The sequence below is a fragment of the Barbus barbus genome (genome assembly GCF_936440315.1).
Source record: "Barbus barbus genome assembly, chromosome: 49".
Taxonomy (NCBI): Eukaryota; Metazoa; Chordata; class Actinopteri; order Cypriniformes; family Cyprinidae; genus Barbus; species Barbus barbus.
The window spans coordinates 15,181,312-15,204,564 of NC_136727.1; the positions used below are offsets into that span (position 1 = coordinate 15,181,312).

Consider the following 23,253-nt stretch of genomic DNA (forward strand, 5'->3'; position numbering starts at 1 on the left):
ACAACACAAAGGAAACCTTAACACAGGCAAAGCAAGCAAGTACCTCCAGATTCTAACTGAATCAGGTGCAGTTAATATACATTTTTTTATATATTTTTTTTCCTCATTGAGAAACTCAAAGCGAGGGTTAAATAAGTGATTGATGGTTGTTCAGGTCTATGCAATTGAACATATTGCTGTAAACTTGGGATTTCACATTTCCATTCTCTTAAACTCATCCTTCCCTCACTTTCTCTCTTCCTGCAATGTGTGAATGCTTGTGTTTATGTGTTAGATTAGTTTATGTCTTAGGTTTATATAAATAAAATCTGATTTATATTGAAAAGAGAAGTATCTTGTGTTTTCTGCTCACAAGTTAATGTCTTAATCTGCCGATCTTGTTACTGCGCTGTTTAATAGTGTTTTCACTATATTTTGTATTTTAATATCCAGTACAGAGCTTGTTATACGGCTCGTTCAGTGAATCGCCGTAACACTGATTCTGTTCAAATCCCTATAAAATCATAAATGATTTCCTTTGAGCTAAATTAAAATATTTCTTTAAATTACATATTAATATTATATGTGTATTACGTTACACCGCTAACATTGGCTGCTCGCCTATATCCATTCCTATATCCACCCATAGCTCTTCAGGTTCTTTATCAGTGGTGTCCAGTACTGAAAAACGATTATGTAAATTGTTCCAAAACACCTGCGGGAGGCTGGTCAAATCAAATTTTGGCGCCAACGGCTGTCTTTTCTTCTTTTGAAGCTTAATTTTAAACTTGCACATCAAAAGTTCATGATCTGTTCCACAATCAGCTCCTGGCTTTGTTTTCACTATTATGATTGAAGATTTCCACCCTTGACGTACACAAATAAAGTCGATTTGATTCTTATGGATACCATTTGGTGATGTGCAAGTGTAAAGCTTCCTTTTGTGATTTTTAAAGAAAGTATTCATAACAGCGAGCTGATTTGTTGTGTAGAAGTCAATGAGTCGTTCACCGGCTTCATTTCGCTCTCCAAGGCCATAGTGTCCAACAATGTTTCCTTGCTTGCCCTGGCCCACTTTGGCATTGAGATCTCCCATCAGAAAGAGCAGATCTTGACGCGATGTCTGGTCAATTTCTTCTTGCACTTGGTCGTAGAACATATTAATAACTTCATCTTCAGCATCTGTTGTTGGAGCATATGCTTGGATGATGGTAACATTTATTGGTGACCCTTGCAAATTAATTGATATCACTCGATCACTGATTGCGTTGTATTTCATAACATTGAATATTCTTCGGTTTAGAATGAAAGCCACACCATTTCGCCTTTGGGTATTGTTACCAGAGTTATAAACCCAATGATCCCCTGACTGAAAATGTCCCGACTGTGTCAATTTGAGTTCAGAAATTCCAAGTAAGCCAAGACCGGCTCTGTCCATTTCTGCTTTAACAATATCAAGTTTGACTTGATTCATTGTTCTCACATTCCATGTTCCGAGTTTGATGATGTCCTTACAGCCTCCGATCTTCCCTTTTGAACAAGCAACATCGGCCTCAGGACGACCTTGCTGCTTTGATCCTGGCGCATCACAAACATTGATCATACTTGGGTCCAGGGCTCTGAACCGTTTCAAGGAATGAAACCGGAAACCGGAAACAAACTAAATTTTGACTGGAACAGAACCGGAAACAGAAACGAAATCAAATTTTATAGTTCCGAACAGAATCGAAAATTTGAGATGGCCATTAACCGGTTAATATCGTTATTTTATCGTTCCATATAATATTTGAAATTTGCTGTCAACCAATCAGGAATTCAAGTAGTACAGACTATGCAAATGTGATGCTGACGCATCCAGCGAGTGAAATGCTCGCCCACGCTCAGACCAATTTGGAGTAGATGTCACAGTTACATCACTTCAGCTGTGTGCGCATTGTGGTGGCAGAAAAACACTGGTAACAAGTGGAGGGAAATGGGTAAAATCCATGGAATAAGAGAAAAAATATATATTTTTGTGCCTTTAGATGTCAGAATTGGAATATATATTTCTGTGCCTTTAGATGTCAGAATTGGAATATATATTTTTGTGCCTTTAGATGTCAGAATTGGAATATATATTTCTATGCCTTTAGATGTTAGAATTGGAATGCAAATAATTTTTATTGAATACTGCCGTCAAACGTTTAAACGGACAGACTATGGATGAAAAGTGCTATGATTACTTAAATTTGATTTAAACAATAGGTCTAATATGTGACCCTAGACCATAAAACATTTTTCGAAATCTTCGGCAAAGCTGAATAAATAAGCTTTCCATTGATGTATGGTTTGTTAGGATCGGATAATATTTGGCCGAGATACAACTATTTGAAAATCTGGAATCTGAGGGTGCAAAAAAATCTAAATATTGAGAAAATCGCCTTTAACGTTGTCCAAAGGAAGTTCTTAGCAATGCATATTACATATAAAAAATTAAGTTTTTATATATTTACAGTAGAACATTTATCAAAATATCTTTACTTAATATCCTAATGATTTTTGGCATAAAAGAAAAATTGATAATTTTGACCCATACAATATATTTTTGGCTATTGCTACAAATATACCTCAGCAACGTAAGACTGGTTTTGTGGTCCAGGGTCACATATTGTCTTATAATGTTTATATCACCAACATCCTGGAGCCATGTGTCACCACAGTAACTCCACGCCTTAGTGAATGTAAAACATCAAACATCAGCTGACAAGCAAACTAAATGACACGTATCTATGTATTTGAGAACCAGTCTGATCAGAACAAACTTAAGTGTCATCATAACCATATAATACAGAAACACAATACAACAATGATATACAGGTACATCTAAAAACAAAATTATATGGTGAAAAGTCAATATTTTTTGTCACTCGTTTCAGAAAGTGAAACCATATATTATATAGATTCAAGAAAGAGGCTTCTGAAAAGTATGTTCATTTCTATGAACTCAATACTTGGTTGGGCCTCCTTTTGCATGAATTACTGAATCAGTGCATCAGCGTGGCATGGAGGCAATCAGCCTGTGGCACTGCTCGGGTGTAATGGAAGCCCAGGCTGCTTTGATAGCGGCCTTCAGGTCATCTGCATTGTTGGGTCTGGTGCCTCTCATCTTCCTCTTGACAATACCCCATAGATTCTCTATGGGGTTCAGGTCAGGCAAGTTTGCTGGCCAATCAAGCACAGTAACACCATGGTCATTGAACCAGCTTTTGGTACCTTTGACAGTGTGGGCAGGTGCCAAGTCCTGCTGGAAAATGAAATCAGCATCTCCATAAAGCTTGTCAGCAGAAGGAAGCATGAAGTGCTCTAAAATTTCCTGGTAGATGGCTGTGTTGACTGTGGACTTCAGAAAACACAGTGGACCAACACCAGCAGATGACATGGCAGCCCAAATCATCACTGACTGTGGAAACTTCACACTGGACTTCAAGCAACATGGATTCTGTGGCTCTCCACTCTTGACATGATTCTCCAGACTCTGGTACCTTGATTTCCAAATGAAATGCAAAATTTACTTTCATCTGAAAAGAGGTCTTTGGACCACTGAGCAACAGTCCAGTTATTTTTCTCCACAGCCCAGGTAAGACGCTTCTGACGTTGTCTCTGGTTCAGAAGTGGCTTGGTAGCCCTTTTCCTGAAGACGTCTGAGCGTGGTGACTCTTGATGCACTGACTCCAGCTTCAGTCCACTCCTTGTGAAGCTCTTCCAAGTGTTTGAATCAGCTTTGCTTGACCGTATTCTCAAGCTTGCGGTCATCCCTGTGGCTTGTGCACCTTTTCCTACCCTAATTCTTCCTTCCAGTCAACTTTGCATTTAATATGCTTTGATACAGCACTCTGTAAACAGCCACACCTTTCAGTAATGACCCTCTGTGACTTACCCTCTTTGTGGAGGGCGGCAATGTTCGTCTTCTGGATCACTGCCAAGTCAGCAGTCTTCTCCATTATTGTGGTTTCAAAGAACAAGAGATACTCGGAATTTATACTGTAGTGATGGTCATTAATTGAAACTCAAATGTAAATATTCTAATATTTTGAGATACTGATTTTTGACTTTCATGAGCTGTAAGCTCTAATCATCAAAATAATAAAAAAATTTTTTTAAATGTTTTACTTTACATGTAATGAATCTAAAATATATAAAAGTTTCACTTTTTGAAATAAGTTACAAGAAAAAATTAACTTTTTCACAATATTCAAATTTTTTGAGATGTACCTGTACTACATACAATTCAAAATGCCCTACTTTTGCATGCTATGTATTTGCTGAATATGTCAAACTGAAGACAAATATTAATGATACTAGATTTACAACAAATGTGGGCCAAAAAGTTCAATTTGATTAATGTAACCATAAAGGAAAAACACAAAACCAAACATGTGATATGCCTATAAACCAATTTGAATGAAATTTGAATGGCAAATTTATGAAAAGGCTGCATGTTTGACCTTTGATTTTCTCTTTCAGGTCAAAATGAAGACGTCAGATCTGCATTCGTGAATCGTGACATACTTGACAGTGATGATAAAGACAATGTATTGAGATGCAATGACCGCAGAAATGTTTGAGATTTCATCAAAAGACACTTTAAATATGTGACTCTGAACTGTGGCAAGATGCATGGAGAAATTTATATTATACTATGTAAAGTTTTAGACATAATGCTGTAAAGTGAAAAACAAAACCAAAACAGGTTTATGTTTTCAAAGTAAATATCTATTAACTAAATTAAATCAATATTGCTCACCCTTTTAAAACAGCTTTTGTTATAGTTTTTCATATTTTTTGAGAATACTCACATACAAAGTACTGTATGTTTACATGAACTGAATAAGACAGAAGCCAAGAACCTTACTGAATAAATATGTCTGTAGCAATTAATGTTCACTGGTATAACTGAAGCGTTAAATGGTTATCAAATGAGCTATATAGTTGTATGAGACCCCAAATGACCCTTGACCTCAATGTGATTTATTTTTTCAACACCTTCTATAAACCATGAGTACATCTGTGATAAAATTAAATAGAAATACAAAAATACTATTTTGCATTAACTTGAGTTTTCATTTTGTCTTTCTTTTGTGCTTCTTCAGAAAACTTTTACCATTGAAAATATTGTATGTTGGCATGTGTACACTAATTTTAAGCACATCAGGTTTAGGTTGTACTGTATATTGCAAACCAAAACCAGATTTCCACTTTTGTTTGTATAATATACTTTTATTAATGCTCATTTAATACAATAATGAATAAATAAATCAAAGTGCTACATTGATTGTATTTAGACTCATTTCAGTGTCTCTGCAGGTCACAGTAGAGATGACCTGTACATATAATATAAGTGGTGTTCAGATTTGGAATAGAGTTATTAAAAAGATTCAATGTTTGAACTCCAAATAAATGTCCCCTCATCATAACCAACCTCTTTAATGGTCTCTAAGGGCCCCAGTCGTATGTTGGCTGTGGAATTGGGCTCTTCTCACATCCTGCTGTTGAGCGTTTTCCTCTCAAGCACCACTCATTAAATGAAACACATCAGATATTTATCAGACTTCTGCATTCACAATTTCATATATCAGCTTGACTTACTGTTTCACCCACTGTCCTCTAGAGCCTATATGCAAGAACTGCATGACATAACACTAAAAATAAATCTATATTAAAGCAGCTTGAATATTACAGCATCAAGTCACAAAACAGTAAAAATATCTTCAATAAATTTCAGAAACACTATTATGAGAATAAGAATCAAAAGTGTTTTGTCCATATGTTATAAAAACAGCACAACATGCTATAATAGCCTACAATACACAAGAATATGCCCCACGATAAAAAAGGTAATTTTGAATGATGTCTACTTGAAACACAAATTTGTGAAGAAGTCAGGTTGTATTTCCTTGTTATATTCACCCAGGGCAGTGTGGTGCTTTTTAGTGGGGCAGTAGAGAGTCAGGCTTTTAACCTGAAGGTTGCGGGTTTGATTCTCAGTACCAGCAGGAAATGTACTGTAGGTGGAGGGAGTGAATGAACAGCACTCTCTTCCACCGTCAGCATCCTGGAGAGTTTCACCACATCAACACTCCTTAAAAACAACATATAATGCCATCAGGTTACACCTCTGCAAACTGAATCTGTGTGGTTAAGAACCAGCCTGAAGACAAGTAGCCTGCTAGAAGCTATAATACATGCATACTAAAGGTTCAGCTTGTGCACAAAAGGCATTTCTTGGGTGAATAATATGCGAAACATCAACATTATCATAATGTGAAAGAGATGTCTACAGTTAAAGGCCTACACCCATAAAAACTATCTGAAAAGACTAGCTAGACCAACAAGTTTTTTAAGTGCTTATGCTGGCATGATGTTGGTTTAGCTGGTGGACTTGATTGAATAGCATCCTCTGCCAAATTGCATTATTGATAGTATCCTTATTTGTTATAGCAGTTTCTTAGTATTCTGAAAAAAGACTTCTCTGCCTCCCCTGGACAGTCATCTCTCAGTTCTCTCACTACTTGGCTACAAATCAATTCAACAGTAATGAGTTTGAGGGTGTACAACATGTGCTACAGCATTTACTGTACTGCACATAGAATAGTGAAAGTTCTCTCATCTGAAGTACTGCTGCTATGTGCTGTGATTGTATTGTATGTGTCAGTAGCATTGAAACCTTGTAGATGAGCCTGTAGGCCAAGTTCCCTCATGGTCAGTCCATGCAGAAGAACATGCTCAACTATAGTGCTTTGTATTTCATCAGGAACAAATGACCATAAATATGTGCTGTTTGAGTTCATTCTTTGATGCTTGAGTTAATTATATTGTGTGTGTTTGTGTTTTCTGAATGAGAACATGGTTAAAGCTGTGCAAAATGATGGTGTTTTGTGTAGCGTTTTGCAGAAAACACTGAGCAAATTGGAACGTGTGTGCAAACAGGTGAAATGTGTTAAAAGTTTTGAGAAACATGTCTTTGTTTTGAGAACTGTATGAATGGTTTGGAAAATTGAACCAAATGAATCAGTCATAGTGTGTTAGCAATCAAGAAAAACTGTAACAAGAATATACAGAGACAAGAGACCAGACCCAAGACTGACAGATACAGGGTTTTATTCAAAAACATAATTCAATAAAGATCATCTTTGAATATGAAACAGAAAACCACTACAACAGAAAACAGCAGACGGGAATATTCAGAGGCTGAGTTGTTTAAATGAATGTTAAAAATAAGTTTAAAAATTTACCAGAATTATAAATGAAAGAAAAAGAAATATAGAACATATAAAAGTTATTTAAACAGTCCATTAAATGTTGCATATTCACAGAAATTTTTTAATATTTCAGTGTCATGTATGAAGTTGTTTTACATAATGTCTAATAGCCTGATATTAAATATGTATCTAGATACAAAAGCATCACGTCACAAGGCAGTGTTTATACTGCAATGCTGCGGTTTCCATTTGAGCCATGAGAACTGAGTAACATAAACGTATAAAGGTTTTAGAAAACCTCAACTCTACACAAAGGTGACACACGGTGTTTGTGAGCAAAATGAGCAAACCAGTAGAACATTTTTATGGTTCTGGTTTAACACTTCAGTTTTTTTATTATGCAATCAAAGAAAATAGTTTATATGATATTATGCAGATATGATAAAATAGGTCATAATATCTGATATATGTAGATATTTATATGATTATTCAATTTCTGCACCTGAACACCTACAGACCTGAAAAATTAAAACACTTTTTTAATTTGTATCTTTATTTTGTTTATTTAATTTCTGCTATTGCTTGTAATTTATATCTTTGTTCTCTTTATTTTACTGGCTGTTCACTTGTCTTTAATAATGGTTGAACTTTATATTTGTTAGGCTGGGCGTTTTTGCTGTGGTATTGAAATTGGAATCTAGAACTGCAAAATTTAATTGGTATCTAAAATGTTGGTGTCTGGTTATTAGAATACATGATAACACAGGACAAAAACAATGAAAACAATAACTTGTTTTATGCGTGTGCGCAAGTGCTGAATACAACACACTTTTTGCTGAATACAAAATTATATAAAACAAAAATATGTTTTAATTTCTGAAATAGTTAACAAAGTAAGGAGAAGTACATAAAATTGCTATTTACTACTATATAAGGTCTAGCAGCCTTTGACTTCTTTTCAGTTAATTTATTGGTACATGCAAAACATTTTAATGGCTAAATCTGAATGAACCAGATCAAAAATGTACATCATACTTCATAAAATAATACAAATGAATCTGACAATGATGCTTAATACATAACTAACTCCTAAACTGTATCTTTATCACTGACCAGTAATGGTGGAAATATTAAATTTCATTCAAATATTCAATAATCAGTTGAATAGTTCTCCACCTCGGCGTACTGAAAGAGCAACGATGAAAACTATTAGCATTTCAACTGCACTTAACCTAAAATTAATCTGAACAAAGGTCTACTGTAGTTTGTTACACTTATAGAAGCAAAAACCTTCATTGTAAATAACTATATACAAAATAATAGTAATGAATTTAAGTAACAATTTTGAGATTTTAAATGGTTTCACATATTTACCTTATTGTACTTGTAATAGTTTTGCGTCTTGTGGCTGATATGTAACTTTTGTTTGCAGATCAGTATTATAAACATATTTTTCCAACCGTTTTGCTTTTCTAGCGGCACAAGCTAAGAAAGAAACAGAAAATTCAGATTCAATATTTTTAAACTGCAATAATATATGGAGACACAAACATGCCAAACTATAGTCGAAAGACTAATAATGAAAAACATCTTCACCTGCTTACTGCAGAAGAGCATCATATTGATATTTTCACAGGCAGCCCCACTGCTAGTGTTTATTTAATTTGCTAATTTAATTTAAGAAGAATAACTCACCGATCAGCAGAATGATCAGAAGTCCGTTTATCAGAGCAGATATGATGATAATACCCTGCCATTGTGTCTGATTCTGATCAATAAACTCCACCACTGTATGATTGTGACACTCAGTTAGTTGAGCTGATTCTGTAACGAAAGAGTTCATAGTCTGTTACTGTCAGTCTTTTACTGGAGTACAATGACAATGATACAGTTTTGTAGAACTGAATTAAAAATCAATAAAAGATTAATCTCTATGTGGAGCAACCAATGAGAGGCTTTACATTTTTTTCTAATAAAACTGTAGTAAACAACAAATGTAAATAATCACACTGATTATCAGAATGTTTTAATTACTACAGAAGAAAATGAACTCACCATTGAAGTATATTCTGGTGCTGTTGCTGAGTTTTAGAGGTGTGCGTGTGTTCATACAGTAATAAACTCCTAATTCATCAGCAGTCACATTATTAATAACCAGACGATGTTTAAACTGCACTGAATATTTCTTTCTGAATGTTTTATTAGGGTAAAAAGGTGGTGCTGGTGTTGAGAATGATCGTAGAATCACTGCTGGAGGATCTGCTGTTTTCAGTAAAATCCAATAAACCTCATTTTCATCAAGATCACAGTTTATGATCACATTTGATCCCAAATCAGTCAGTAGATCTGCTACTGCAGCTTGACAACAGATTAATACCACTGTGTGAAGAATAAAAAAAAATATGATAAAAGTTTCAAGTCTGCAAAGAATATTAAAAATATTCATAATATGTAAACTTACAGAGCTGAAGCTGAATGATCTTCATGTTGTTTCTTGATCACTTCAATATAAAATCTGGCTCCCTCCACACTGCACGTGTGAAGAAGAGCAGAAAGAAAAGAAGAGGAAGTAAAGTTTTCGACCACATTGTACACACTTTTTTTTTTTTTTTTTAAACGCAATGATCCACAACCTCAATAATGAAGGGTCTCATCACCTTATTAAACGAGTATGACAGAAAATTTCTGGTGAAAAATGAACAAAAACTATTTCTGAGAACATAAAAATTTAAAATGGTATCATTGCCTTAACCCCAATTCACAATAGTAAGCTTATAAAAACAGGTCAGATGCCACAGGAAGTGTCGGTTTGGCATCATTCGTGACATTTGCTCTGAGAAAATGATCAGGGGCAGACTAAGCAAATTCCAGGTATGGGGCCTTAGTGGAACTGTGCGCTTTTACTTTTGTAACCCTTTTATTGTTCTCTTTTTCTCTCTCATAATTTGTAGTTTATTTACCCCTAACAAACTGTCTATGGGATAGTGTAAATTCAGTAAACTGAATTGAACTTAAATTGAATTGAATTGAAAGTCTTTATTGTCATTGGATGTTTCTGTATATAAACATATAACCATAGACAATAAACAAGACTATAGAGTGTACAGTACAATTATAAAAAATATCTACAAGAAGTGAGTCATAATATTACACACCATTGACAGTACTGCACATTGACCTCTACATTGACATTAAACAGTAAGTATATACAAAAAGTACAAATTAAAACTGTGATGTTTTTGGCCCTTGAGAGATAGTGGGAGCGAGCAAACAGTGATTTTTTTGGGCTGTGTTCACTATTCTTTGGAGGGCTCTCTTGTCTGCTGCACTGCAACCAGAGTACCACACCGAGATTGACTACACTAGCATGCTTTTGAGGTGGAGCGGTAAAAGGACACCAGCAGCTTACACTTGTTTTTCCTGAGCAACCTGAGGAAGTTCTGTCATTGCTGTGCCTTTTTGATTGTTGCTGAGATGTTAGCAGACCAAAAGAGGTCATTGAATATGTGGAATTCATACACAATTTAATGTACATCCTATTCAATAATTTAAAACTAAACATTATACTTTTGTGAATGGCGGTGGTGATGGGGAGGAGAATTAAATAAAGTCGTTATTTGTTTTATTTGCACACAAAAAGTATTCTTGTAGCTTCGTAAAATTAAGCTTGAACCACTGATGAGTCAGAAAGCTCTCAGGATTTCATAAAAAATATTTTAATTTGTGTTCCGAAGATGAACAAAATTCTTGCAGGTTTGGAATGACACGAGGGTGAGTAATTAATGACAGAATTTTCATTTTTGGGTGAACTATCCCTTTAAGTCTCCTGATAGACTTAAGTAGTTTCTAGTTTGATTCTATGGAAGAGTGACTTTTAAGGATTGTATCACAGAGCAAGTTGAACAAAGTTTACAAGCCAAACAAATCCAACCAAGTTTAGATTGGGATCAGTGGTTCACTTGCTACAGATGTTCTCTGTCATCTCATGGTTTGATTCTGAGTATACTGTGAACTCTGTGTCTACTGTGAGCAAGTGCATATGAAAGTGGTGATCAGAGAAGAACCAATCATATGAAACACAGAGAGAAGTAGTAAAAGTAACCTCTGCCTTCCAGTGGTGAGACCAGACATCTCTCTGCTGGATCATGGTGACATTGAGGTCTCATTTGAAATACTCCAAATTCACTAACTTGTGAGTGGAGAACTACCACTTCCAGTCTCCCGAGGGCAGCAGAGGCCCCATCTTAACATCTGTATTAAACATTCTGTTCTGAAAAAAAATTATATGATCATTTTTTTATTAACTGAAAATATCATCTATGCCATAAAAGTTCAACAGCTTGAACACATATTACCCAACATTTTCCAGGGTAAGTTTCAGAATAGCACTAAATGAACTAATTCCTCCAACAGTTTATTTCATTTAGAAATACTTCTGTTTACATATAGGCTACATATAAGATTAGACTGATGAAATTTGAATAGAAATGTGTTCAGAGTTGAGATATGCTGCAGCTCTGCAGAATGTTGTCAGAAGAGCACAACTACAGTAGTTGCTGGACAAAAGCACACTAACCGCAAAATTAAAAATCGCTCTTTTTATGACCATTTTGGTTTTGTTAAAGAACCTTGCAGTTTTCAACTCATTCATTGCAGTTAAAGTAGATGTTCCTCTTCAGGAACTCGAGCTGCATCAGGAGACGCTTTGGGGAACGCCTACAGCGTAACCGGCTCTGAATACCAATGAAATCTGTCCAAAGGATGGGAGGGACGTCACGGGTGAGGTGATGTAATGACCAGCTGGTATAAAAGCACGTGCGGTGAAACCGGCATCAGCTTTTTGTCATTCAGCAAGCGCTTTGTGTTTCTGTCAGTCTTATTTACTGTTGTCTGTCTTTAGCTATGGCTAAGAAGAGCCAGTTTAAGGCTTGGATAATGGGAGAAGCGCAATACGAGCTGTGTGTTCCTCCCTGCAGATGTTTTTTGTGTATGCAGGGGATACACACAGCTTGTGTGTGTTTGGCGTTCCCCGCGGCGCTGCCTTATATCTGCACGCCATGGTGGTGGCATGCCAGGCTGACCTGCTCAAGGAGTTGGATGAGGGCGGGGTTTTCTCCCTCGCCGCTTTCTAGCTCACGGGGCTGCTGGGCGAGAGCCAACTGACTGAAGTTCAAGATGCTCAGTTAAGTGTCTCAGATCACGTCCGAGGACTGGTTTGTCACGTAGATCTAAAAGACGCATTCTTCCACGTCTCCATCCTTCCCACTCACAGGAAGTTCCTGAGGTTTGCTTTCGGGGGCAAAGCTTACCAATATCGGGTACTTCCCTTCTTCCTAGAACTCTCACCCCACACTTTTACGAGTGTGTGGGCACCGCGTTAGCTCCGCTGCGGCTACGGGGCGTCCGCATACTCAATTACATCAACTATTGGTTGATTCTCACTCAATCAAAGCGGAGGGCGGCTCAACATTGAGATGTTGTTCTCGCTCACTTTACAATGTTGGGGTTAAGACTGAACCCCAAGAAAAGTGTGCTTTCTCCATTACAGAGAACCACTTATCTGGGGGTGGTGTGGGATTCGACCACGGTGCAGGCACGTATGTCTCCTGCTCGGATCGAGTCAATCCTCACGAAAGTCAGGAGGGTGAAAGAAGACCAGTCACTCACTGTCAAGCAGTTTCAGATACTGCTGGGTCTGGTGACAGCTGCGTCCAACGTGACACCTATTGGCCTGCTGTACATGAGACCCCTACAGTGGTGGCTCAAGACCAAGGGGTTCTCCCCGAGGGGAAACCCGCTTCGCATGATCAAGGTCACGCGGCGATGCCTACGTGCCTTAGACATGTGGAGACAACCTTGGCTCTTGTCCCAGGGCCCGGTGCTGGGAGCTCCGTTTCGCCGTGTATGCTAGCGACGGACGCATCCCTCACCGGTTGGGGAGCGGTCATGAGTGGTCAGGCTCGAGATGCTGGCCGTGTTTCAGGCTCTGAAATACTTTCTCCCAGACCTAAGAGGTTGCCATGTGTTAGTTCACTCCGACAACACATCGGTGGTCTCTTATATCAACCACCAAGGAGGTCCGCGGTCGCTCCCTCTGTACAGGCTGGCACACCAGATCCTTGTGTGGGCTATAGGCTGAGCTCTTCTTGTTGGTCGAGCTGGCATTGCTCCCCTCAACTTAGAGGGTCACCTATGAGCATGCTGCTCCCTCCCGGCTCTCCTGTTAGTCGAGCTGGCATTGTTCCCCTCAACTTAGAGGGTCACCTCTAAGGGAGCATGCCGCTCCCTTCTGAGCGTTAGCATCTCAATGTGGGAGCAGACACCCTGTCGAGACAGAGGCTCTTGCCCGGGGAATGGATGCTTCACACCGAGGTGTTGAAGCAGATCTGGAGAGTGTTTAGCCAGGTTCAGGTGGACCTCTTCGCTACTCAGGAGAAAGCGCAATGTCCCCTCTGGTACTTCATCCAGCTCCGTTGGGGCTGGATGCCATGGTACAGACGTGGCCGAGGCTTCGTCTGTATGCCTTTCCCCCGATTGCTCTGCTCTCCGGAGTTCTGGAGAGAGTGCGCCGGGACTGAGTCCGGCTGCTACTAGTAGCCTCGTTCTGGCCGGGCCAAGTTGTTCTCGGACCTGATTTCCCTCCTCGACGGCTCTCCATGGGAGAGTCCAGTCAGGAGGAATCTCCTCTCACAGGCAGGAGGCACCCTTGTGCACCCCCGCCCGGAGTTGTGGAGGCTGTGGGTGTGGCCCCTGGGGGGCACGGCTCATAGCTTCCGGTCTCTCAACCGAGGTTGTTGAGACCATCCTCCAATCCAGAGCTCCCTCAACGAGGAGACTGTACGCCCTGAAGTGGAGATTCTTCACTTCATGGTACGGAGATTGCCAGCTCGACCCAGTTAACTGCCCGGTTGGTACAGTGCTGGACTTCCTGCAGGCTCAACTCTCTGCAGGGTTAACCCACTCCACTTTGAAGGTATTTGTGGTGGCCTACCACGCCTCTCTTGGTGGGCAGTCAGTGGGCAGACACCCCTAGTACAGGTTTCCTCCGTGGTGCACCTGAGGCTAAGGCCTCCAGTACGGTCCCGGGCCCCCCCCTTGGGACTTGGCTGTGGTATTGATGCTCTCTGTAGGCCTCCATTCGAGCCTATTGAGGAGATCTCAGATTGCCCTGAAGACCGTGTTTCTTCTGGCGATTTAATCTCTGAAGAGAGTAGAGGATTTGCAGCCCTGTCAGTGGCCCCTTCTCACTTGGACTTTGCGAAGTTCCTTCGGTCACGCCACAGCCTGTCGTGCTGCGGGCCTTTAGTCCTCCTCCCTTTCGGGAGCCTGACCAGCTAAAGCTTAACCGTATGTGTCCAGTGCGAGCACTGGACGCATACGTCCACAGAGCTGCCATGTGGAGAAAGGCGGACCAATTGCTGATTTGCTATGGTCCCCCTAAGAGAGGTCTTCCTGACCCTCAGTGGTGGATTGTCGATGCCATTCATATGGCCTATGAGTCCTCTGACCTCCCCTCGCCGATGGGAGTCAAGGCTCATTCCACGAGAAGTGTGGCAGCCTCCAAGGCCTTTCTCGCAGGTGTCCCAATCAGGACATCTGCAACGCTGCGGGATGGTCTACGCCCCTGACTTTTGTCAGGTTCTATGGCCTGGACATTTTCTTTTTTTTATTCTTTTTTTTTTTTTTTCTTTTTACACTATTGACACACTATTTCCTTTTTTTTGGATATTGTGCAGTTGCTTTGACACAATTTACATTGTTAAAAGCGCTATATAAGTAAAGGTGACCTGACTTGACTTGGACATGCAAGCCACTCCAGGCTCTTCCGTTCTCTCGTCCTAGATGTGCTCCATACGGATACACACGGGGCAGGGATTGGGAAGTCTGGTGCCGTGGGTATCTCGTTCCCCAAAGCGTCTCCAGACGCAGCTCGAGTTCCTGAAGAGGAACGTCTTAGGTTACGTATGTAACCCCAGTTCCTCGAAGGAACGAGACACTGCATCGCGAGGCCACACTTCCGGCATCCCTGCCAGCGCTTGCTTCAATTTAGAAGCTGACGCCGGTTTCACCGCACATGCTTTTATGCCAGCTGGTCATTACATCACCTCGCCCGTGACGTCCCGCCATCCATTGGACAGATTTCATTTGTATTCTGAGCCGGTCACGCTGAAGGCGTTCCCCAAAGTGTCTCCAGACGCAGCGTCTCGTTCCTTCGAGGAACTGGGGTTACATACGTAACCTAAGACGTTTTACAGTTACTTACCGTTTTTGATTAATAATACAAAAATATGTACCTATGTGCTTTATTGAAATATTTGATATATTTGATGTATATTGATATATTTGAAATATATCAGTCTGTGTGTAATGAATGAATCTAATATACAAGTTTCACTTTTTGAATGGTATTACTGAAATAAATCAAGTTTTTCATGATATTCTAATTTTATGACCAGCACCTGTATATACTTTTTGAGAGTTTCCATATCAGGCCAAATATGAATGCTGAATGCTTCATTATATTTCACAAACAACATGATGAGAATAAGCATCAAAAGTGTTTTGTCCATATACTACAAACACACAATACAAAATGCTATAATAGTCAACAATGAGAGAAATGTAAACCTGACAATCTGGTTTGTGACATCATGTCATGACAAAAGGGTAATCAATGCAGAACCACAAACAAATCATTTAGGCTTTCTGTCACATTGTTTTTTTTTTGTTTTTTTTTTGTTTTGTGAATATATATTGTTCACAATGATTTGGCTATTTAAAAACCTTTTACCATGTCAATACAGCCATTTGAATTGTCAATCTATTAGCTTTATAACAATGCAAAATAACAAATGTACATGTGCAAATTAATTCAAGATGTTCAATTAAATAAAAACAAGCAACATTCAATTAAACCTACAGACAAATATTGTAGTATGTTTATAGACAGGTACAGTTTTGAGTTTGGGACTTTTGCTTTCTTTTTCTTTGTAGGTTAGAACACTGCACTTGCCCACTTGCCTTCTCATCTAGTCAGACAAGTTTCTCCTCCCAACAGAGCATCATTAAATATTACCTTTAGTCTCACAGCAACTAAACAATCTGTCGAGATCAACACAAGAGACAGGACCTGTGAGGCAGATTTTTATGGATTGAGCCCAGATCATTTATTTTTTGTTATAGATAAATGTCAGGTGTTTGTTAATTTTTGAAAACCATTTGAAAGGCAGTTTGTTTTCTTTCTTTCTTTCTTTCTTTCTTTCTTTCTTTCTTTCTTTCTTTCTTTCTTTCTTTCTTTCTTTCTTTCTTTCTTTCGTTCTTTCTTTCTTTCTTTCTTTCTTTCTTTCTTTCATTCTCTATCTTTTTTTTCTCTCTGTAGGTCAAAATGAGGATTTTATTGGAAGCTCTGCAGTTTTGTGCAACTTTTTCTGTGACAATAAACTGAATTCAAGACATGACATTGTACTCAAATGACAGCAGGAATATATAAGAAATCATTTAGAGAAATGATTCAGTTGAAGATCAAGATCCAGAATACAAGATTTTCCAAGAGGAGTTTACAAATCGCATACTCATGTACCGTAAGTCAGATATTATTTATTTATTTATTTAATTATTGGATCAAATGTCACATCAGATACAAGGATGTCTATAGCAACCTGCTGAAAAAAACAGCTTATTTTTATTTTAATTAAACCAGGTAATTCTAGTTTTAGAAAAATGTATACTGTTGAATTTTTGAAATCCATTTGGAAAATCCAGGTTCTATTGCCATGTTGTATTCATTCCCCACCACCCAACGTCAGAATGCGGGTCTCAGTATATTCTGCATTCTTGATAAAAAACAAATCAAAGATAAAGAAGATAACAAAATCTGATAGTGTCAGGAATATATGCAACATCATTCAGAGAAATGTTTCACTTGAGGATCAGAGTCTGAGAAGTCACAAAAGGAACCTCCACCTCCAGTTTAAACCAGTGAAGAAGTTAAATTAAACTAAGCTTTCATCATGTCTTTTATTGATTAACTAAAGTCCAGATCACGGAGATACAATGGCTTAGATCAGAAACATACATTTGATAATATTAATGGTTAAAATTCAGTAGAAGATCAGAGTAGATCCAAGAAGATCATGTGAAAACATGTGAAAGTCAACTGGTCTCTTAGGCGTCTTGAATAAACTGAAGTAAATTTCTGAATGTTTAACGAATATCTGGTGCGCATGTCTGATTATGTTGAGCTGGTAGCTGCTGAAGTCACTTCCGTCTCACGTACGTTGCGTAGAACGTGGCATACTGAGCTTTCATTTGAAAAAGTAGTATTTCACCCTAATTTCAGAAGTATTTCTTTGCAATATATTCAAACAAAGCATAGTGATAATATTGAACCAACATGATTATCAGGTACGTTTGATGAATTCAGAGTTGAAACACTATCCGGACAAACTCGTTTTACTTCCGATAAAGGCCTGATGTAGATTATTGCTCGTGTTTGGGTTGTCAAATGCTTTATTTGAACTAGAAAAAGGAGAACTTCAAGCATCATTAATACATTTAACATGAATCGGTTAATGAATGATTATCAGATTTAGCTTCACGGTTGTATCTGCTGTAACTGTTATTTTGATTTATGATATTAGCAATTAGCTTTAGCCATTTGTATTACCGTCATTTGTGTCTCAGGTGAAGTTGGTTTTATTTGATAGTAATTCGATTTTTCTAGTCTAATGGTGCATTTAAAGTTTCTCCAGTTGGGTGAAGATGCTTCCCTTCAAAAATATTTACTGTCAAATTGTAACATTTATAGATGAGTTTAGTGTACAGGATGATGGTGATGATGCAGCATACAATATATTATTATAGGCAATAAATGGATACGTGTATTAATTTATATGCATTTAGCTGAATAGGATTGTCAAATAGTGAATGATTTCAGATTGAATGATTCATTTTCTTTACGTGTGTGTGTGTGTGTGTTAGAATGGTTGCTTCAAAAATGGTTTTATCCTCAACAAATAAACATAAAACTGCAATATCCAACATAACTGACAGATCACTATGACAAAACATGAGATCATTAAACCACAAGCACATCTTATCTCATCTGGGTGGGAATCCAACTTTGACTTTGGAATTAAATAGTGTTTTTTTCCTCTTCTGTTTCTGCAGTTGCTGTTTCATCTGTGTATTTGCAGGGCTAATAAACAAAGGTGAGCATCTGAAAAAATACATTTGAGAAATAAATTCATGTTGTATGTATAAATGCAAGATTCTGTGTTTACAGTTAAAGTTTGTATCATTTCAGTGAGTCTGCAGGTCACAGTAGAGGGTGTTATCGGGGGTTCTGTTGTCCTGCCGTGTTCTTCAGCTGAACATGATCCTAAACTTCAAGACATTGATGTGCACTGGAGAGACAAGCGTAACAAAATTGTGTATAGTATAATTAAGGGTGAACATTCAGCAGTTGGACAAGACCCACAGTACAAGAAAAGAGCTGAAACATTTCCTGATGAGTATCTGAGAGCAAACTACTCCATCAAACTCTCTGGTCTCACTCATGCTGATACAGGAAAATACATCTGCTACATCACACCTTCAGATGAACAGGAGACTGTAGAGCTGATCATCAAGGGTCTGTAAAACTGGTTGATTATGATTATTTTAATTGAAAAAGTTTTATAAAATCCCAATACAATAAGTGTTTGACCAACTATGATGTTTCAGTCTGAATGTTGCTGTATATAAATTATAGATGGATATGTTGCATTTAACACAGTGTATAATGTTGTTTGTTGTTTACTGTTTTGTTGCAGAAAAAGAAAACAAGAAAGGAGAATATGCTGGAGCAGTTAGTGTATGGACATCATCGCACTATGTTTACATTGTATTACCTGTATTATTCATAGTGCTTGTAGCCTGATTCATCAGATTTCTAGCTGCCTTATGCTCTCCTCTCAGGACTGAAGAACAAATAACAATAAATGTATTTGGTTTTCTTTGTGTTATTTCATGTATATGTTAAAATTGCTCATGATTGACCAGATCATATTCATTAGACATCAGTCAATTAATTTTTTATTTGTATATACAGATAAAACATGGTGCGCAGGGATGTCAGCTCTGCAGACTCATGTCAGAAAACATAAACATTTCATAAACACAGAGCTTTTGATTATTCACAAACCATAAAATTCCACAGGTAGTTCCTGGTGGAACCAATGTGCAGCACATTTTCTCCCACGTTTTAGGAAAACAAACAAAACAGCTCTTGTAAGGTATGTTTCTAGATCAACAGCTTTATTTATATGTTGTTTTTGTTTGTTTTTTAATCCTGGAACAGCATTTCAGTCAAAAAAAATATTAGAGGACAGTTACTGGTTGATAAGAACGGTGCACATGTCCTAACATTAACTCCAGCCTAACCCTAACATTTTAGCCCCAAACCCAACCCTGAAATCTGATTGGTTGATAGGGATGTTTTTCCAGGACCAACAAGGATGTTAATCCAGGAAACATATCCAACTCGGCAAAATCACGTTCACTTCTTTTGACACATTCCTCATAGAAAGTCACAGATGTGCTCTTTGCCAACTTGTCAGACATACAGGTTTTTTTTTTTTGTCATATAGTCCAGTTAAAGTGTCTAAATATTCCTAAAACTATTTATATTCAATTAAGAAGGAAAACTGTTTAAGATGTTAAGCCTTGTTTTCAGAGAATTGAGTGAGTGAACAGTGGTGTGAAGTGACATGTGGCCATGCAATTATGGTGACCCATACTCAGAATTCATGCTCTGCATTTAACCCATCCACACACACTCCGTGAACACACACCCAGAGCAGTGAGCAGCCATTTATGCTGTGGTGCCTGGGGAGCAGTTGGGGGTTTGGTGCCTTGCTTAAGGGTCTCAACTCAGTCGTGGCATTGATAGTGGAAGTTTCTGAAATAGCTGACAATTCCTGCCAGTCCTGAGACTCGATCCCACAACCTTTGACTCTCTATCCATTAGGCCACAACGGAGTTAAGTCATCAGCAAATCAAAATTTTCTTAAGCATAAACAAAAAAAAAAAATTATGTTTATGCTGAAAAAGAAATAACCAAAAAAAAGTGAATTTTGTTTTTTACTGTGATCACAAATACAAACCTCCCTTCTACTACTGCTATCACAGCAAGGTGTGTGTTTGTCTCTCTGTTGTGTGGCGTCCTCTACTGGATAAAGACCTGAACTAAATCTTTGAGATTTACAGTGATTCCAAAAAAGCATTTGGACACTTGAGCCAAACTTTTTTTTTTTTTTCAATCACTCCAAATTACTTTAAGAAAGAGGTGCTGTACTTCTACTTAAGCAAACTTGTCTTTTTCCCTCCAGTAACAGCATCATTCAGTCTAACCTATACAGATGCATAAAGTAAAATGTCCCAAAAACAAGCCCAACAAGACTGCGGACCCTTCCTATGTCTCTACTTTGATGCTCAAGCATTAGCACTAATCAGACTCCGTCTCTTAGATGGTCAACCACTTCTTTCTTCTCTTGATCCTGATTTTTCTGATTCTGACGGTTCTTTCGCATGGACTCCATCCTTGAGCCCTCAAAAAGTCGTGCCATGAAGGCCAGGCCTTCATGTTTAATGTATGACTTTCCAGCAAAGGTGTAGAGAACAGGGTTTATGCAGCTGCTGATGAAGGTGATAATGGAGCTGAAGCCTCGGAATGATAACCACATTTTCTGTAGTCTGAGACGAAGAGGATCAATTAGTTACATAACTTTTTTTAGATAGTAAATAAGTTACTTTATACACACAATGAAAGAATTCAGAATAATAGTACTGTGTGTGCGTTCAGCTTAGTTCACCTGGCTTTTGCATGGGAATCATCAGGGAGAAAAGTCCCAGCAATCTGTGCAGGAAAGCCATAATCAAACATGAAGATCCCATTTTAAGGTATCAACTTTGTAAAAAAAAAAATAATTATAAATATGTGTAAAATGTTATCATGAATCAATTTAGTTATCAACAGGAAAATATTAATTTAAGGATTTCCCATTAGCCCCCCCCCCCCCCCCCCCCCCATTATTTTCTGTTTGAGTTGTGCACACACACCTCCACCATGTTCATCATGTGGAAAGGAAGCCAGGTCAAGCCGAAGGTGATGACAATCACCAGGATGAGTTTCTCACTTCGGATGTGCCTACGAAACCGTGTCTTGCGAATTCTGCGCAGGATACACACGTAACTGCTTATGATCAGCCCATACGGCATCAAGAAACCCAGCAGAATTTCCAAACAGTGCTGCAGTATCACCTAAAATAGAGTGAGGTCATATGTGACAGCATGCAAAAAATTCATAAACATCATGTCATCTGATCTGCAACTTAATTTTGAGATATTTTTCAGATTAGTAATGATTGATTTAGACTTTTCAGTATGTTTACATGCAATCATTTTCACCAATCTGATTTCAAATCAAAGTTCTGTTTTTTATAAACCCTAACCCATGCTTTGATTATATTATTATTAGAGGTCTACACTGACCTTTTCAATAATTGAACTTTCATTCGTATTGAGCTCAATCGCATCAATTGAGGTGTTTGCATGAAGCCTCTTTCAGTCCGACTGAGCCATCGATCCAATTACTAATGGATTATTTGCATAGCTAGCACTAGAGTGAAACATTCTAATAGATTGTGTTTGATCACAGACCGTATTTTTATACATCCAACTTTATTGAAGCGGAATGCGTTATAGATTGATAAACCGTGAAACCTTGCTTCCACCAGTTTTCTAGCTAGGCAGCTAGTTTCTGCTTTCTATGTGTGTCGATTGCTGCAGCATCATTGTGTCATTATTGATTTTTGTCTTTAGAACCGGAAAAGACATAGTAGTAGAGTTTACCATAGTGTTTACTCTTGTTTACTATGACAATATCGGCTTGGAAACACAGCAGCTGACCATCCGAAAGCGCAGTTGTGAGGCTACATGTGCAATTCAGTTGTAAAAATGCTACTTAAAACGGTGTTATAGCATTTTGACACACTGCAGCACTACTAAAATATAACTAGTAGTCGCACTGCTACTTTCACATATACTGCTCCACATTGCTATGCATAAATTGAAGTACTATTATTTTTAATTGTTACTAAATATTATTAGTTTGTAAATGTTTATCAGACAAACATAACTCACATCTCGCGGCAGTGGATGTTTACAAGCACACATTAAAAACTTTGGATCTTGCTCACTCCAGAAAGTGGTCCAGAAAACAGAGTTAGGTACTGATATTCCCAGAGCAAAAATCCACAGTCCTATCAACACCCGAATAATTACCCTCCGGTCTGTCAGGACACCAGCATGTTTCCACCAAACTACAGCCACCATCCTGTGCAGACTCATTAACGTTATCAAAAATATCGAAGCGTACATGTTGGCACTGCAGAGGTACAGCAGAATCTTGCAAAGTGGCAGGGTAAAAATCCAGTAGCGTTTTAACAAATAAACAATGAAAAAAGGCATCAAAAGCATCAAGAATCCATCCGCAAAGGCTAGGTTTAGGATCAAGAGGGTTGTGATGGAACGGTGGCGGGTTCGAGCCAGGATGCTCCAAATGATCAAGAAGTTTCCAGAGACACCAATGGGTAGGAAAAGACAGAGGATCAGAGCTCCTGTGATTGATCCAGCACTACTTCTCACAGCTGTCTCAGTAACATTGTTCATTCCAGAGTTGGTGGTGTTGGTGAAAAAGTGGATTGACATGGTATTAGATGGAGTGCGAGAGGAAAGTGGAACATTCGTTGGTCTGAGTAACTCTCGACTTCAAAATGTCACCTGCAGCAACATCAATAGACACTGAACTATTTATTGTGCATTAGCACAGGTATACATTGATAGCCTTCCAGATGAATTACCAAAATCATATTTTACCAAAGTGCAGACTGGAGACTGCATAATGTGATCATTATCTCAGCTTGTTTCCTGTTTGACTAGACATGCCCGTCATAGCAAACAAATTCAATGCTAGCCATCTGTCAAAGGGCCACTA

The 23,253-nt window shown here is 38.2% G+C and overlaps 1 protein-coding gene and 2 long non-coding RNA genes across 3 annotated transcripts in view; 1 reads left to right on the top strand and 2 right to left on the bottom strand.

Moving 5' to 3' along the window:
- Nucleotides 1–5,291, top strand: part of LOC306867796 — a 47,545-nt gene extending 42,254 nt beyond the window's left edge. The window contains exon 6 of the long non-coding RNA XR_013784058.1: nucleotides 4,483–5,291. This is a non-coding gene — a long non-coding RNA (uncharacterized lncRNA). The remainder of the gene's footprint in view (nucleotides 1–4,482) is intronic.
- Nucleotides 5,292–7,100: 1,809 nt separating this feature from the next.
- LOC306867159 lies at nucleotides 7,101–9,767 on the bottom strand. The gene is made up of 5 exons (XR_013783997.1): nucleotides 9,679–9,767; nucleotides 9,273–9,596; nucleotides 8,913–9,041; nucleotides 8,592–8,702; nucleotides 7,101–8,402 (listed from the first exon to the last, which is right to left on the bottom strand). It is a non-coding gene; the product is annotated as an uncharacterized lncRNA (long non-coding RNA).
- Nucleotides 9,768–20,707: 10,940 nt separating this feature from the next.
- On the bottom strand, nucleotides 20,708–22,967 carry LOC306867310 (leukotriene B4 receptor 1-like; the record flags this gene model as incomplete). The annotated part of the gene is made up of 4 exons (XM_079412912.1): nucleotides 20,708–20,951; nucleotides 21,071–21,114; nucleotides 21,318–21,518; nucleotides 22,401–22,967. 4 exons carry the CDS (start codon nucleotides 22,965–22,967, stop codon nucleotides 20,708–20,710), a joined length of 1,056 nt encoding a protein of 351 aa, XP_079269038.1.
- Nucleotides 22,968–23,253: the final 286 nt, after the last annotated feature.